At 36.6% G+C, this 18,159-nt stretch overlaps 1 protein-coding gene across 1 annotated transcript in view; it reads right to left on the bottom strand.

Annotated features, from left to right (window-relative positions):
* tasp1 (taspase, threonine aspartase, 1) overlaps positions 1 to 16,561 on the bottom strand; it is a 33,229-nt gene extending 16,668 nt beyond the window's left edge. Inside the window, exons 1-10 of the mRNA XM_030748831.1 lie at positions 16,381 to 16,561; positions 15,662 to 15,866; positions 15,411 to 15,478; positions 14,082 to 14,150; positions 12,082 to 12,202; positions 11,437 to 11,521; positions 11,280 to 11,359; positions 11,008 to 11,114; positions 7,173 to 7,292; positions 4,170 to 4,248 (exon numbers count right to left, since the gene is read on the bottom strand). Coding sequence (XP_030604691.1) covers positions 4,170 to 4,248; positions 7,173 to 7,292; positions 11,008 to 11,114; positions 11,280 to 11,359; positions 11,437 to 11,521; positions 12,082 to 12,202; positions 14,082 to 14,150; positions 15,411 to 15,478; positions 15,662 to 15,824 — 892 coding nt within the window. The 5' untranslated portion in view covers positions 15,825 to 15,866; positions 16,381 to 16,561. The remainder of the gene's footprint in view (positions 1 to 4,169; positions 4,249 to 7,172; positions 7,293 to 11,007; positions 11,115 to 11,279; positions 11,360 to 11,436; positions 11,522 to 12,081; positions 12,203 to 14,081; positions 14,151 to 15,410; positions 15,479 to 15,661; positions 15,867 to 16,380) is intronic.
* Positions 16,562 to 18,159: the final 1,598 nt, after the last annotated feature.

The following is an 18,159-nucleotide window of genomic DNA, read 5'->3' as shown; positions in this document are numbered from 1 at the left end:
CTACATGCTTACAGTACAATCTTCCTGAAATGTAAAGTTTGTACGTACTGGGGAACAAGACAAGAAATCTTAAATTGAAAACAAAACCCATCTGGCAGAGGCTCCTGTGGAAACCCATAAAGACTGAAGAATATGGTCTCATTGTTTCTGTAAACACAAATGAAAGCCCCATAAAAAAACAGGTAACTACAACAGACCTGAATGCAGGTCAGTAACTGTGGAGAACAAATGCCCGGAGCAATCTGAAGTGCTTTTTTAAGGCAAGTAGAAAACTGTATTGGCAAAGTACTGTGCCTTTTGTGCTGTGTTTACCATGCCCCCCGCCCCACCCCCCCACCTCACATCCCAGTCTAAGAGGAACTGGATATTATGGCAGTGCAAACATAGTTAAATTGGAACTGCAGCAAGAAACACAAAGCAACAACTCACCAGAAAAAAAAAAAAAAAAACACCCAAAGAGACCAGCAAATGTGGACACATTATGTGACAACCAACAGCAGCACGAGTAAACAGCAAAGTTTGTGAGTTGTTCTCTTGCTGGCCACAGCAAAGTAAAGGCCAGATGAAGCAATAAAACAGACACACATGAGCCATATATTACAAAACTGACTACAATAGAAGAGGTGGGAAGGGGAGAGGGAGGGTGTGTGGATGGGCAAATGTGCTGGTGCGGTGGAGAGACGAAAGGGACATTCGGGGTGAGGATCACACTCCGTGTGTCAGAATGGAAATTATTCTTTTCTGTTTCTTTTTGATGGAAACATCTTTCATGTTAGGAAATTAAAGACAGGTGTTGTACTGGAACACACATTATGCTCTCTGAACCCATAAGGCTGGCTTCTTTTTTTCCCCGTAACTTCAAAGGCAAAGCCACAATATAGGAAGACAGGGTGAAATGCACAGAGTGCAAATATCAAACATACAGTCTACACTTGATCTTCTTAGATAATTAATGAAAAACAGACCATTACCACAACAGTGGTCGTATGCTGGTCGGTTGATGTAAGAAACACTGAACAGATCTGCTGAAATATATCTGCCCTCTCACCTTTAAGCTACAGACTACAAGCAAATGACAGACATTTATTTATTTAAAAAAAAAAGCAAAAAATTGCAGATGCAGTTTGTAAAAAACTAAGTACACACTTACTGCTTCCATAGGAGTGTTAAGAGTGTTAAGCAACAGCCAGGTGCTGCGAATCAATTCACTTGATCAGCTGATCAGCAACAAGTGTGGTCATAAAAGCAGAGGTTTTGGCATCATTCACGTGTTAACATAATGACAACGAGAAAGAGATCAATAGAGAGAGAGGCAGCTGTTGCTGCCCATCAGTCTGAAGTCCATCATTCTACAGTGAGAAAGATTATTCACAAGTGGACAACATTCAGGCCATCTTCCCAGGAGTGGACGTCCCAGCAAATTCACACTCAGAGAAAAAAAAAATCCAAAAAGCTAAATCTTTGACTCTACAGGTCTCACTTAGCATGTTAAATGTTGATGTACAGGTATGGCTTGTTTAGGGTTGCCAGAGTGAAACCTCTCCTCCCTAAAAAGAACATGGCAGCACAGCTAAGGTTTGCAAAGTTACATCTGAGCAAACCACAAGACTTCTGGAACGATGTCCGTTAGACAGACAAGACCAAAGCGGAGATGTTTGGCCATAATGGACAGAGCCACGTTTAGCAATAACCAAACACGACATATCATCACAAACACTTCATACCGACTGACAGCACAGCGCTGATGATTTGGGCTTGTTTTGAAGTCATTGAGTCGATCATGAACTCCCAAAGCATTCTGGAGTCAAAGTGAGGGCATCTGTCCAAAAGCTAATACATGACTCAAATTGGGTATTGCAGCAGGACAGTGATCTCAAGCACAGCAGCAAATCTACAGGAGAATGGCTGAAGAAAAAAAAAAGAATAAAGGTGTTATGACCCAGTCAAAGTCCAGACCTCAACCTTAGAGAAATGCTATGGCAGGACCTTAAAAGAGCTGTGTGAATGCCCGTAAACGTAAATGAACACTGTGATGAAGAGTGAGCCAGAGCTTCTCCACAATGATGTGAGTGACGGATAAAATCACACAGAAAATGATGACTTCAAGTTATTGCTGTGCTATTTTTAATTCTGCACTGTTTTATGTTGTTTTATTGATGCTGCCACGACAAATGCTGCCTACAAATTAACAAAAGAGGCCCCAATAGCATCAGGTCCATGACACATAGATGCACATAAACATATAAACATATCAAAAATAAAAATCCCAGCCTAACATGGAGCAAGCGTGAAATCATGGATCTCAGTGGATCTACAAGCTACTGAATCATGGCGTGTACTTAGTTTTTTGACACACTGCTTCTGCATTTTGGCTTATTTTTTTTTAGTTAAATAAATAATGACATGGTGTAATACGCCATGTGATATAGTTCATCTGTGGGTGTATTTAAAGAATCTTTAGACCTGATAACCTGGTAAGGACCAGATGATTTTTTTTTTTTTTAATTATATCCTGATACGTAAACCCTTAGAACTGAAAGAGCATTCATTTTCACATGTCTGTTCACTCTAATAAAAACAACAAGGAAGCTAATATTATAAGAGACTTGCTGTGATTTTTGCTATGGTGAAATGTTCCAGATAACCTCAGGACTGCCCTACTGAATCTTACATTCTAGGTCTTCTAGACAGCAGACAGCGTAGTCCAGTACTATGAAACAATGTCAAAAAAAAGTCCTAAGATTTGTTAGTAATAAATAATAGATTTGGACATAAAATAACTGTACCACCACAATTGTCAAGGATCATATATTCCCATCAGGCTTTAGTGCCATAAGGGAAAAATCACAAAAACCTGTTTACATTCATATAACTCAAGCTACAGCCTGTCCCATCCAATCAGCTCATCTGCAGTGAAATGCATTAGGCTGGAGATCAACATCAAAAGATTTTTAATGAACTCAAGAAGCAACATTGCACATGTCTACACATCCTAAAGAAGTGGGCTAATGTAGTCAGATTCAAGAACAGACAGCAATGCTGCTTTCAGCACACAGGCACATTTTTGGAAACAGTAAGGCATGACTGTGTCTGTGGTATATGAGAATGAAACATAGCTGGCCATGAAGAACGTAATTTGTTCTCAAAATGGAAGAGTGGTCCTCAAAGGGAAGGACGTCATTGCCCAAATTTATGTAGCTCAGGAGGTAGAGCAGGTCATCTACTAATTGGAAGGTTGGTAGTTCAATTCCTGTGGCTTCAGTCTGCATTGAACCACAAGATGTGTTCACTGGAGTGTGAATGGCTGTGAATGTTAGAAGTCGTAGGTGTAGAACAAGTGCTTGTATGAATGTGAATGGGTGAATGATGCATGTTGTATAACACACTTTGAGTCCTTAAGTAGAGAAGAAAAGCACTTTATGAGAACCAGTCCATTTATCAAAGAACTGTAGAGATGAGACACAGGTCATCTCACAGCTATATTAAAGGCAGTTTTAACAATCCTAAATAACTGTTTATAATGTCATGTTTATCACAAAAGGCTGCTTTGATGCTTATCATTTTTATGGTGCTGGATCATTTTTTCATGTGCTTTTAGTTTATTATTTATGTTTTATATTATATATGCACTCTAAGTAAAAGCTTACACTAAACATCAAATGCAAAAGTGAAAAGGTTTTTTTTGTTTTTTTTTACCATGCTATACAAAAAAAAATAAATAAATTTTTTAAATGCATAAATGCTGCATAAACAACTTCTACCTGATTTAACTGCCAGTTATTATACCGGTAAAGTTATGAATTCACTTTAACACTGCACTGAACTTCCAGCAGTTCTTCTTCAATCATATCTACAACAGGTGTCACAAGTCACTGGAAATTCAAAGAGCTTTGCAATGCACCTGGCATGCAGCTGACTAACAGAGTAGAGAAAGATGACTCAATCAGTCGAGGAAGTGACTGATGAGAAATCACTCGGTGAGAACAGTTGGAGGTCATCGGAAAATATTATCAGGCTTTTTGAAGCCTGACTCGCTCAGGCTGATTCATATCGTCCTTAACACCAAAAGCGAAGCTAGTTGTGAACCCAAAACAGAGAGTGGAAACAAACACACACACACACACACACACACAACTGTAAAGTGGATTGCAGAGAATGTGCTGGTATACCTGAGGTACTCACTGCTGTGGAGTAAGAGTTCATATTAGAGGCATTTTCAGCCCAGCAGCCACATCCATAGTGAGCAGCCTGAGAAAATAAAGACAGTTTTAGATGAAAAGAATATTTGCCTTGAAATAAGTATAAGAATTTCTTAAGTAATAACTTTAAGTGCAGCAAAATCATTAAACACTACTGCCTGGTTGGTTATTACAGCCTAATTTACATTTGAATATCTTAAACTAAAACAGCACGCCACACTTCACAGCTCTATTGCTAGAAGCTTCAGGTTTTCTTAACACTACAAGTGATAATTAGGTTGAGGCAGTAAATCCTACTGATTCATTCATTCTGTTCAGCCTCAATTGTTACGTGGTCGTTTTTCCAGTTAAGCTACTTTTAATAGAAAATGACTTCCTGTGGCTGCCTCAAAGTAAAGTCTTTCTACAAAGAAAAGTTTTGGATTACCATTAAAAGCAGGCCCCAGACCATTGGTTATTATTTCTGTGGTAAGTAGCCTTATTATTTTAGACCATATCCATTAAGAAGAAAGATTTTAGTTCTTTGAATTATACCCAGCAAAGAGAGAAACAAAAGAAAGGGAACCAAATGCTTGGGATCTTCACTGTTAACAGCTGCTTCCTGAAAACTCCAATCTGCTGCCCTTAGCCTTTTGTAAGGTGCACGGATCAGTTAGACCTTTAGCCACTAGAGGGGATCAAAACTCACGAAACATCACAACCTTGACACACTGCTTCCTTCCCATGATTTTAGCGGACAGTGGGTTAACAAGAATGTATCTGTCCACACATACAGCAGACAAAATCTCTCTGACAGTGTATATTTCTGGCCAATTATTAACTCTAAAAGGACTGCAAATACATTCCCATTTAGAGCATCAATCCATACTGCTGCCAAAATCGCAGCCTCGGATGATTTTTTTTTTTTTTTTTTGCACTCCAACTCTGACCTTGTTGTCGTGGCTCCAAAAGCAGCAGATTAAATTTAAGGGGAAAAAAAGGTTTCTATGTTGTGAACATAGTGCAACCATTTCTTTAATGACTGATGAGATTTTAAGTTTCACTATATCCAGATTCCCCACCAACTGCGGGGTAGGGATATAATAAAAAATCTAATACACAATTCATTTTTAGCTCTGTTTTGGTCCCCACCAACAGATAGACAAATATCTTTAGCTGCTGGCTTTTTTTCTTTCACTACAGTTTTTCTAAACAGGTTTTTTTGAACAGGTTGCAGAAAATTTAAAACTAAAATGAAACTTGCACCAAAAAAAAAAAAAAAAAAAAAATTAAACACCACTGCTCTTCAGACAAAAAGACAGGCATGGAAATATTTGACTTTCGCAACATATTTGTTAGCATCCTTGAAAAAAATATAGAGGCAGACATGTAGAGGGATACTGTACACAACAAATGATACAGTAAATGTATATTTTCTAGTTATTTTTATCAGTTAAATCAAAAATAATCATCAGACAAAATGGTCAGAGAAAAATAGCAGGCCCACGCCGACATTAATCACACCTTCACATCCATGCTGTTATGATCAGGTTTGTACCAATCATCCGAACCTTCTAAAGGGAGTTAATGAAGTATGTGCTGTCATCATGACAAGATCTGAACACCTCTCGAAGGCCTTAATAAAAGCAAAGTGTGGAACCCTATGAGTTTAGCAAGGTATTTAAAAGACCTCCAAATTCTTTCAAATAAATTGATTTAAAAAAAATAGACACCCCCAAAAAAGTCAGAAATTTCAAGCTCTGCGGGTAGCTCTTGAAACTGTTGATGTCAAAGTGCATATGTGTACATGCCAGGAAAAAAGTCTTAGCTGTCCAAAAACAACATCAGAGCCATGCTACAGTTTTGCCATTGAACATATAGACAAAGAACAGGCCTTCTGGAATAATGTGACCTGAGTAGAAAAAAACAAAGAGTGAGTTTTTTTGGCCACAGTCAGAGGAGACATGTTCGGCACAGAGCAGAGACAGCGTTTTCAAGAGAAGAACTGCATAGCAGCTGTAAAACATCGTGGTGCGAATGTGCTTTGATGCCCCTGGGACTGGACAGCTTGCAGGCATTGGTTTTACTATAAACCAGCATCGTATCAAAGAGTGCTTGAAGATAATGTGAGGCCATCTGTTCAAAAGTTGAAGTTAAAGTGAAACTGGCTGTTCTAACAGAATGATGATCACAGGCAGTCTAACAAATCCACTGAGAAACAGCTCCAAAAAAAAGAAATGGAGGGCTCTGGAGGTCAAAGTCCAGATTTGAATCCCATCGAAATGTTGGAGGAGTTTAAACAGGCACAAACGCAAAAAAATAAATAATAAACTTTTCCAACTGAAGGAAATTTAGTGGTGAAATTTCTTAACAACCCAAAGGCTGATGGAGGATTAAAGGTGGCATACCAGCTTTTGAGATCAAGGTTGACTTTTTTTTTTCCCCACAGAAGAATGTTACATTTATTTATATTTCAGCTTCTGTTTGTTAAAGCATCACCTTTATCTGAAGAAATCTTTATAATAAAAAGATATAAAGTCTTTATAGATATAAAGAAGAGAAAAAATATCATCAAAAACAAACATTTCCACTGGGTATATTGACTTTCCTCACATGACACTGAAATTATCCCCAAGCCAGAGGTCCATAATTTGGAGCAAAAAAATATTTCCCTCTTTCAGATGGCGATAATTCAGGCAGGCAGAGGAATCTTTGGAGCTTCAATTACAAACATCAGAGTTACATCAGAATTAAACCCAAACCGTATGTAAGCACAGTACACTAATTTTGCTCTCTAAATAGAGTACTAGTATGTGCTATACAGAAATGATACATTACAGTGTTGAAATATTTAAATAAAAAGATGTCTATAATAATAGTGGTACCAAATATAGACATTATCTTTAATTGTGTTACATAAAAAGACATTTAAAGAAGTTATGTGGATAAAGATAAGGAGGGAAGAGAGAAAAAAAAAAAAAAGGGCTTCACTACCTGGCCAACCCTGCCGGGATGTTTCATAGCCAAACCTCCGCTGGACACTGCTGCAGCTACATTCCCCTCCAGGTCCACCACAACAGCTCCAACTGTGTCGAGGCACCCTGAGCCATTTTCCTATATCACAATAAAGAGAAAGAGTCATATGAACTGCAAAAAAAAAAAGGAATATATTCAAATGGACATCTTAAACGATAATGAGAACTGTCATTTGAAGGAAGAATTTCAGGCAACAAAGAGGTGGAGAAATGAAAAAAAAAAAAAAAATCACTTTCTGAACTTGAGATGCTAACTTTGACTAAGAATCCCACTAATAAATGAAGGAATCTTTGTGTGCATCTGTCTGTCTATGCTGCTGCTTCACTTTCTGTCACAGCCGTTCATTCGTTCACACTCGCCATGTGCAGTGCTGGGGTCCTGAGGAAGTGTGGTATCAGTGAGCTGGTCTCCTATTTTGGGTAAAAATTGTTTTTTATTAGGCTTTCTACCAACTCAGTAAATTGTAGCATCTTCTTGTAATAAGAGTAGAAATTGTGTGTTTGTAAGGCACTACATAAAATGACCTAGGTTCCACTTTTCCCGTATAATCTGTGCGACTATGCATGCACGCACATCCATCACGTGTTGTGTCATCTGCCAACACTTTTAAACTGATTTTTAGTGTTTGGAAAACAGAGCAAAAAAAAAATTGGGCACCACAATTAAAAAAAAAAAAAAAAAAAAAAAAAAAAAATGGAATATCACTACACTGTGCATGCCGGCAATATTGCTAAACTCAAACTGTATGCCATCTTTAGTGAGTAACAGCTGTCCCGCTATCTCTTTTAAAAAGGGGACTGACTCAAAAATTGAGACAGCACTGCATGAAAATATGAAGCATTCTTCTTTGCTCTTCACATTCCATAAAGATGTGCTGCTCTAATTCCAATCGTCTGTTTTCTTCCTTGATTGCAGTTTGCTTTGGAAGCGACTCGGTTGTGAACCATCATGAGTCAGACTGCATGATAAATGAAGTCCTACAGGGTAAATGTGCAAACTGGCATTATTACACATGATCACAACCCAGCCTTTACCAGACACTGAAGATCTTGATTACACCTTGGACTAAAAAAACAATGCATCAGCTTGTCTCTTCTGCCTTCTGCTCTCCTAAATCACCCCTGGGAACTGAGCTCCAGAGGCCAAAAAAGATCCAGAGCCAGCTATTTTGAAATGCTACATACGCTAACCTGTCATACATGATCAGCGTATTTAAACTCCACAGTAAATAATGACTGTAAAACCTAGGAACATCTTTGTAATCCTTAATTTATGTGCTTTAGATTCCCCAAAACAACACTCAATCCCGTTATGATGAGACAGGTACTTGCGCTGCACTGCAACAAAAAGACGGGAAAGATTTTATTGGTTGGCAAAAAGACAGAGTCATAAAAGAAAACCTTGTATGCAAATTAAAACCAGGCTGCAATAACATTGTTTGTTGAAACCACTCTCTCTCTCTCGCGTAGCCATTCTTAATGGATGTTATTTCCTATTAACTGATGTTAGATGTCAGTGGCAGAGGAAAGATTAAAGATGAGGTAAAGTATGTTAAACTTCTAAACATGAACAGTCCCCATCAGAGTATGTGTTATTTCCACATTAGCTTTAACTGCACCAAATGGCCACTTAAGCATTTGCCATATTAAAGTTTTAAATAAACATATAGTAGACAGATGAAAACTGGGTGACTCAATCTTTTAACTCTCATTAAGCAAAAATAGCTATTTGACATAAAAATCAATCACTGAATCAAACCTCATTTGATCACGGCTAAGTCAACAAACAGCTGGTCCTAGATGTTAGTCTTTCATTTAATGGATATATCATTAATAAAGACGATTGATGTGACTGAACTAAATAAACCGCAATGCTATTCAAAAACAGATCCAACGAAGCAAATCAGGCAGTGTCTGTTTACACGTTTTACTCCATTTAACACAAATCACATCTGAACCAAGATAAACTTTCCCACCCTCTTCTGTGCTGCTTCCCCTGCTCATAAGTTTGGAGCAGAGGGGAGTTTGCCTTCAGCTCAGCTCATCATGAGGCCGCCCTTCAGTTGTGCTGATCAGGGCGCTGACACTGAATTTTTCCTGGAACTGTCCCTTCAGCTGTCTGGTAATGCAATTTTCTTTGAGAACCCTGTGAGAACATAACATAATAACTGGCAGAATGCATCTTCATTTCTTTGGTTGTAAAGATCTATAAGTTCTTTTTGTCCTTGTTTTTAAACTAAACAAATCACCATGGTTGGTGTTCAGTGAGTGTAAATTTTAAATCCATCCCTTGACTTGCCTTTTTAATTCTGTTTGATGTCATGCAATGAATTGGATGTTTCTCACTTTTACTGCTTTTTTGACAAGAATTTACAAAAAAAGTCAATGTCCTCCAGCATTTCACTATTACCGTCAAATTACTGTATAAAAATTTAAAATATGTCGCATTTGACCTCTGACCTCTCCTTCAAGGTTAATAGAGTGATCTGAAGGTCAAAGTAGTGATAATGCTATATACAGCTGTTTATTAAAACTTTGATTAAATGCCTTTTAACTTTAAAACTCTTCTTAAAATTCTGCTGCCTTTGTTTGTATTGGCAACATTTAGGAAATGATGCTGGTATATTGGGATTCTAAAAATCACATTATATTCTGCATCCAAATATCATGCCACAGTTGACCTCTGACCTCACTTTGACACTTCACATTTGCCTTTCTTTTAAGCTGACCCCGAAATGGGCTTTATCTTTAAAGAAAGTGTTGTCAAGAGATAAAAAAATGAGCTGCCTAGTTAGTTAGAAATAATATAACTCAAAAGGTTTTGAACCAATATTGATGAAACTTTGTGGAAATATTCCTTAGGGGCCCAAGAAAATATGATTTTAATTTCAAGGTCAAAGGTCAAAAGTCAAGGTCACTGAAATCTTTCAAAAAATCTCATCATTGGTGAAATTTTAAATTAATATTTTACTGGGTTTTTCCATCTATCGCAATGAAATTTGGTGCTCAGGTATGAACAATTACTGTTGATAATTCATTGTCTTTTTCTATTTTAAATTAAAATGCTCATAATAATGCAAAGTGAACTACAAACCATACACAAAAAAATTAAAAATCACACACACAGATATACAATTCAAAGCCCAGCAAATACTTTCTTTTTCTCTATTTAGTTTTTTTTTTAGAGGTATTAGGATACATAAACTGAATAAAATATATCCAGACTATTTATATATATATATATATATATATATATATATATATATATATATATATATATATATATATATATATATATATGCCATTACGTGATCTGATCATTTTTCAAATACAAATCCAAAATGTTATTTTACAGTTTGTATGAGCCAGTAAAATTAATTTCTACTTTTTGTGATCTAGTAGTTTTTGATGGCGTCTGACAACCTTGGGCAGTATCTATTGCAGTGTAGTATCAGCACACAGAAAATTTGGGGTGGGGAAAGTATGCGCTCTACTGAGTGCCCTTCTAGTTATTTTTTTCTGTCAAGCACCTTGAAACTCTGTCAGTGCTAAATGCTGTATATCTTTATTATTATTAAGAATATTACTACTTTAGAACATTTTGTTTTATGTAAAAGGTCAAACAGTCAAATCTCTTTATAGCACCTGTGGAATGAAGGAAAAACAGGATTTTTTTCTTTGCTGAGAGAAAAACTACCTCCAAATCAGCAGAAAGAGATTCTGAATGAAGTAACGAAGCTGACAAAGAATATACGTACAACTGTTACAATTTGAATTGACAACACAGAACTCACATTTTCACTCGATTGTCGTCTTTTCTTTGTCTGATTATGTCCTGTGTCCATTTTCTCTGCCAGCTCCATCTTTCGCTTGTTCCTCTTGTATGCAGATAAACTGAACTCTGGGTGTGACAAAATACTTTTTTTTTTTTTTCCTGCAGCCACAGAAATTCAGCCATGTTTTCCAAATGTTTTTAAAAGCCAGCATTTTGGGGGTCAGTTTTGCAACTGCAGTTAATTCATTTCTTGGATAGTTTATGTTTGCGAATCAGCGCAAAAGTACTCACTGGTGGCCATTTTATCTGAAGGGCACGGTGGTATTCCATGGCTGACTGCCCAATCATGTGCTCCTCGCCCCACTAAAAAGCTGAGAAAAACAACAACAAAATTAGAAGTGGACACAGCCACATTAATGCTAAATTACTAATTAACCATGATAATCACCAGGGTGGTATTCTGCCAGCTGAAAGTTTCCCTTTCTGTGCTTCACTCAGCAGACGGTTTGCAACCAACACTGGGTTCTTAACACCTGAAGGAAGCTCATAATTATTACAGGGCTAGCAGCTCATTTCAAGTGATGGTATTACAGTGTGAACAAATCAATTGCTTTTAGTTTATTTAAACCCATTTTTCAGAATCCTGAGACCTTATGAAAAGCACTGGTTGGCTATCTAAGCCAAATGGTTAACATCATGCAGGCATGGTAAAAACAACAACAAGAAGAACAACAAAAAACAATCTGTTGTCTTTTGGACTGCATGGTTAGTGCCACTTTTCACACCTTATCTGTTGTTTGCAATTCTTGCAAAAAAAAAAAAAAAAAAAAAAAGCTTGGAAAAGACTGAATATGCTGCGCTGTATTAACGATCATATATAAACATAATTTCCTGTTTGTCCTTCATCTAAAAGAGTAAGCAGCCACCAACTGGACAGATTTATGATGCCAGTTGCATTAAGATGTAGAAAGTCTATCAGTAAAATATGACATAAATTCTTGTCTTATCGACAATATGTCCAGGTGTCTGAAGTGCATGTGCCACAATAACATAACAGCATTGCATAAGTATCACCACATATGTAGTAACTCACCACTAAGAGCTCCTACGGCACCGAAATGCAGAGACTTTCCATCCATGATACTTGCATCACATTCAATTTCCCCAGACAAATTAAGGTTGGAGCCCATGCCAGCATTTGTAAAAGGAGAGTCCTGAGGACAATTAAAAGAACAGAGTCCAGAATAAAACAACATCTGTGATGACCCATACTGTCAGTGTTAATATGATGAAGTAAAGTCATTTTTTTTTCCTATTTTAACCACAGCACAAAGCGTCATTCTTTATTATGGTTTTAAGTCCTTCTCTAATGTCATTTTTTTTCAAATAAGGCAGATTCGGCATGCTGTGTTTACCCCAGAGAACCTCAGGCAACAGCAATCACAAATGCACAGTTACTTTCAAAAACAGATCTGTTAAAGGAAAACCGCTACAGTGATCAACCAAAAACCAACAATCAAAGAAAGATAATTAACACCCCTTTGAAATGTTATGAACCAAAAACCGCTGTTGTGAAACTTCTTTCTGTAACACAATAGCAATCAGACCCTGAAACATGCACACTGTTATTACTCCTAACTGTAGATATTGTGAAATTCTGGGGTAATGATCCTGATAATGATTTCAGGACACAAATACTGAAAGCAAACTCCCATTTGTATTTTGGCACCATTTATTTTTAATGATATTTGTTTTTGAGTCCAACTCTGTGATTTTCATTCGAGGTTAAGTTCTTAACTGCCTGCTTTCTAAGGATTCTGGCAGATATAGCTGCAGACTGTAGGCAGAGGAACATGAATATTCAAAAATAATTTCACATTTGTCATATTTTTACTTTAACAAACACAAGGGGTATGTCTATTTTAGCAAAGTCATAGCCAGCATGAAGTACATCCAAATCTGGGATGAAGCATATCTCAAAGGTCATGTACTAATCTGAAGGTTGCTAGTTTGATCCCTGGCTGCTCCAGTCTGCATGCAAAAGTATCCTTGGTATGGTCACGGTTCTCTTGAATAATGCAAACTTTGACTGTGGGTTTAATTTCAGTCCCTCTTCCAACACGCAAAGGTCCAATTAGCTCATCCTCAATGGTAACAGTTCATACCAGTACACTTTACACTTTAAAGTGCTGCCCTGTGCCTATTAGTGATTCAACCAAGAGCCCATCCATCTGGTCCATCACGACTCACTTTCATGCCATCTGACCATAAAACCTTTTAAAAGAAAAAGGCGTTGGGTATTTCTTGGCCAAATCTTTACTACCATACTTCAACTTGTGAATCTTATTCAGTGGCAGTTGTGTTTCACCCTTCTTTTCTTTGGTCATGTCTCTGAGCACTTGAAACCTTCTGGACACTCCGGGAAGGCTGTATTTCCAGAATATGGTAGCACTGGAGGCTAACAGGTTCCTGGTATTTTCAGTTTTTCTTCTCCATCTATTCTTGTGACCCTGTTGTTATCCTCAATAAGAATTTATTTGTCCGGTGGTCACACCTCAGCAGTTTGACTGTTTGACTGTTTCAAGAAAGCAGCATTCACCTGAAAGTCCTTTTTAAAATTTGTGACTCCTGGCTCATCTTATCAGAGCTTATGAAGCTGCCAAATAAATATGCACAATCTCATATGAGGCATTTACTACCAGGAACCACTTCCCATTATTACACAAATGCATATCACTTCATTATTATATGATTTAGAATTTCAAAATTAATGACAAGAAGGTCCAAATACTCCCTTGTTTAATAATTGTGCATGCAGTCTATGTTTTAAACTGAATTTAATCAGAGTCACTGTTCTTACATCTCTAATATTATCCAACAGGATGTGCACACATGCTTCAGGAGCTGCAGCAGAATAAAGCTGTTTTGGATAAATGCATACATATGTTGAATTAGATTTCTCATCCTCACTGACATATTTTTGGATCTTGTCTTTCAAGACCCATCTGGGCCACAAAATGCTTGTTTGACAAGTAACTGAATACTGTGTTAACATAAGCTGATTTTATATAACCTGGATCAGAACCAACCAACCTCAAGTTCAACTAGTGCTGCAGCTACTGCTTCCACAGCAAGAGCCCCAGCTTTGAGTTGGTCGACAGCCTGCAAAAGAACCAAAAAAGATTTACAGTCAAAACGGCAAATATACAAATTCATTAAATTTCCACATATGAACAATAATTTCATTGTTATTCATACGAGCAAGCCATTTTTAATATCCCATTTACCCTGCTAACAAGTACAGATGAAACAAATATAACTGAAAACATGAACTAATTGTCAAAAACACTTGAATCCAACCTCAAAGAAAAAAAAAACAAAACTATATTAATATAAGGTAAAAAAAGAGGCATAAAAAATTCAAACATGAAGTTCTCAGATATCCACACGGACAACCCGAGAACTGTTTTTGTTTTGCAGTTCACATTTTATTACTTAATAAACAAATATGAATTTCATCATGGAAAAACTGCAGGCAGATTATAATGGGTCCTATTTTCCATTTTTCCTCCCACAAAGTCAATCAGCGTATGTGAGAAAAAGGACAAACACAGAATGTTAAAACGTAAGGAAAGAAATTATTGTTGAGATACAAGAAAAAAAGACTCATTTTCAAAAGGGAACTGTTTCTCTGTAATGCAACACTGCATCCTGTGGAAACAAGACAGAGTTTGCTCTGCATCTACGACTCCATTGTCGCACAACAGTGACGGAAGTGCCACGGGGCTCAACAGTAAGGATGGAAGCGCAATGAATGAAACCCAACACAAGTAGCAGAGAGCGCTTTACAATGCAAAACAACAAAGACGTCCCCCACTGTGAGCAAATGAAAGGAATACAGCCAAATGAAAACTGGAATGATTTCACATTCGAGTACTACAGCCAAAACATGAAAATATATGCAAAGACAGCTGCTCTCAGATGCTCCCCATCTGACCAGAATCAAACTGAGCAAACATGATAACAATACCTTGATTTTTAAGCTGAAATGTTAAAAGTTCACTAAACAATCTAAAACAGAAAACAGTTGAGATAGTCTCTCTTTCAGAACCACTAAAAAGCAAGAGCACAACACATTAGCAAACATTTATTGCATCTACTATAATGTCATCCCCAACATATTTATTTATAGTTTTAACTAAATGTACATTAAAATTAGGTCATTCTTTACAGAAACCTACTTTCATCTATGACCCATGTCAACGTTATCTACATTCAGCTGTTATTTTGCGGAACAGTGCCAAATTATTTAGACTAAAGGAATATATTCACTAAAAATACACTAAAATTGAATTGATTATGGGCAGCATAGCTTGTTTCCAGGAACGCACATTGCTATAGCAGGCCACAAGGTAAACTTACTCGCTGGCAGGCTCTTTTGCATACATGCTTGTACTCCTTGGCCTTTGATTCAGAATGGTATCCTGCTCCTGAAATAAAAAAAAGAGGCTTAAAAAAAGACCATAGACGACTTCCTTAAACCAGGAAATACTTCTGAGAAAATGGACAGATGCAATATCAGCAGGCACTGTATGAATACTTTACAACTAAGAAATTCCTGTTTGTGCTTAATTCTGCCTACTGATTATGGCGTTCAGGTAATACGTTCTTACCTGCATGCACTAAAACAAACCCCCCCACACCATTTGGCTTTTGACTCTTGCTTGATTCCTGTTTATTGGCCCATGAGTTGGTCAGTGGAGAGGAGGGCTGCTTCTCTTCAGCAGAATTCATTAGACTTTCCATAACCCCCGCATAATTTGTCAAGCCTATCATTGCTTATCAGACAGTGGTAAGAAAATCATTTTCATCGCACACCTGGGACAGGAAAAGAAATACAGACATTGTCATTTCGGCACAATACAATATATTATGGAAAAGAGCCTCCTGTAGACCAGAAAGGTAGCTCTAAACTAGACACACTTACTACTGCCTTAAAACTGTCATTTCACGCACACTGAATCTTTTGTAATGTTATTTGCACAGTCTTTACAAAAATGAATCAACTTCGGTTATCATTCAGCACCGTCAGTGGTCAGCGGTAGACAAAAAGCACATTCCGTGCACCCAGTCTCATGCATCACTCATCTCGTAAACGAAATTTCACGTTATCAATAACTTTCCAAACAGTCGCTTCACTTTAATGTTAGGCATGCCACTTTATGGCTTGCGTTGTCATATAATAAAGAGGCGTTATTCCGTTTGTGTTACATGTACGGTGGACAAGAAGGACACTGCAGACAAATGAAGACAAGTTACTTCAAGTCAAGCTAGCAGTCTTGTGTTTTGCTTGTTAGCTCGCTAACACACCAACAAAACAATCCCGACTTACAGCCTCCCCTTCTTTCCTATCAGCGACACAGCTATCTACTATCCACGGCGTTCACCTGGCATATGTCTTACAGACAAAAGCGTAGTATGAATTTAATTCAGACAAACTTTACTGTCACACACAATTTCACTCTGTGCTATCCATAGCTAGCTAGCTAAAGGATACACAAGTACTTCCTGGTTCAGATACACGTTGCTAAGGAAGTGCGTTCAGTGCAAACAGCGGGACACGTAGATGAAGTTTGCTGTTAGGGCAATAAAAAAAGAAAAAAAACAAAAAACAAAAAAAAACAAACAAAAAAAAAAAAAAAAAAAAAAAAAAAAAAAAAATATATATATATATATATATATATATATATATATATATATATATATATATATATATATATATATATATATATATATATATGTATTTTTTTTTATATATATCTATATATATATACATAAACCATAAATAAATATATATAAACCATAATGGCTTAGATTTGCCATATCTGCATTTATGTATATAGAAGTTTAAAATAATAATATTATTCATAAGATATTTAACTCTTTTATTCTCAGAAATATATCCATATAAAACAAAATGAGAGGATAAGGGGTCTATGTTTATGGATTTAATGGTCAGGAGATTATGCAGAGATTTCCATAACGTTTTTCCAGATTGACAGAAAAAAAAATAGGTCTTCTGTTGTTTCGGGTTTGTTGCATATATAACAGTTATCACAATCAATTTAAAATCTCTGTCTTATAAACTTGTTTGATAGATAGACAATATATATTTCTTTATATTTTGGTGGGAGAGCAAATCTTTGAAATTTTGACATCAATTTTATTTGATCTTTCTTTCCATAATTTTCCATGAATTTCCTTCTTACCAGACCCGGGTACACTTGTTTTGTTAAGTACAGTCTTAAGAAATTATTATTACATATTTTTGTGTAGTAAATCCAGTCCATTAATCTTGATACTCTGTAATTTAACTGTTAGTTTCATTATAGTTCTTTACAAGCTGAACAAATTCATTAGAAATCCTTTTTATCATTTTGTCAAAGTCACTTTTGTGCAAATTAGATTATATTTACTAACAAAATCTTCATATGCACGTTGCCATTATCATCCAATAAATGACTTACTGACCAAATATGCTTCTTCATCCAGTTTTCATAGACTTCCTTCTGTGAAGAACAACTTTGTTATTCCAGAAAGGGACATTATGAGGACTGAAATTGTGTTTGTATGCCAATTTCCAATTTAACAGCACCTGTTGGTGAAAAGCAGATAATTTCACAGGTAATTTAGGGATATCAAAGTCACATCTTAACAGGAACTCAATATAAAGAGGAGACTCTGTTAGAAATGTGATGTAATTTGTAATAGCTTTTATTACATTATTGCAGAGTGTCTGGACAAGTAAGCATTTCATAATGCAACCAATGGGGACTCTTATTTTAAACTGGTTTATAATGAAGTTTATTGGGATGAATACTGATGCTAATGATTTCATTGATAAAACATTAAATATCTCTGCCACAATAAATATGATAATTAATTTGAATAAAATATATAGCACCAGCTGATGTAAATGGTAAATGGTTTTTATGTAGCACGTTTCTACCCTACACGAGCACTCAGAGCTCTTTATACAGCATGTCTCATTCACCCATTCACACACACACACACACACACACACACACACACACACACACACACACACACACACATTCATATGTTGTCTACAAACTTTCTATCTAACATTGACACACAATCACACTCCGAT

Source organism: Archocentrus centrarchus, chromosome 15 (genome assembly GCF_007364275.1).
Source record: "Archocentrus centrarchus isolate MPI-CPG fArcCen1 chromosome 15, fArcCen1, whole genome shotgun sequence".
In the NCBI taxonomy this organism is placed as follows: domain Eukaryota; kingdom Metazoa; phylum Chordata; class Actinopteri; order Cichliformes; family Cichlidae; genus Archocentrus; species Archocentrus centrarchus.
This window is presented reverse-complemented; position numbering and strand designations above follow the sequence as displayed.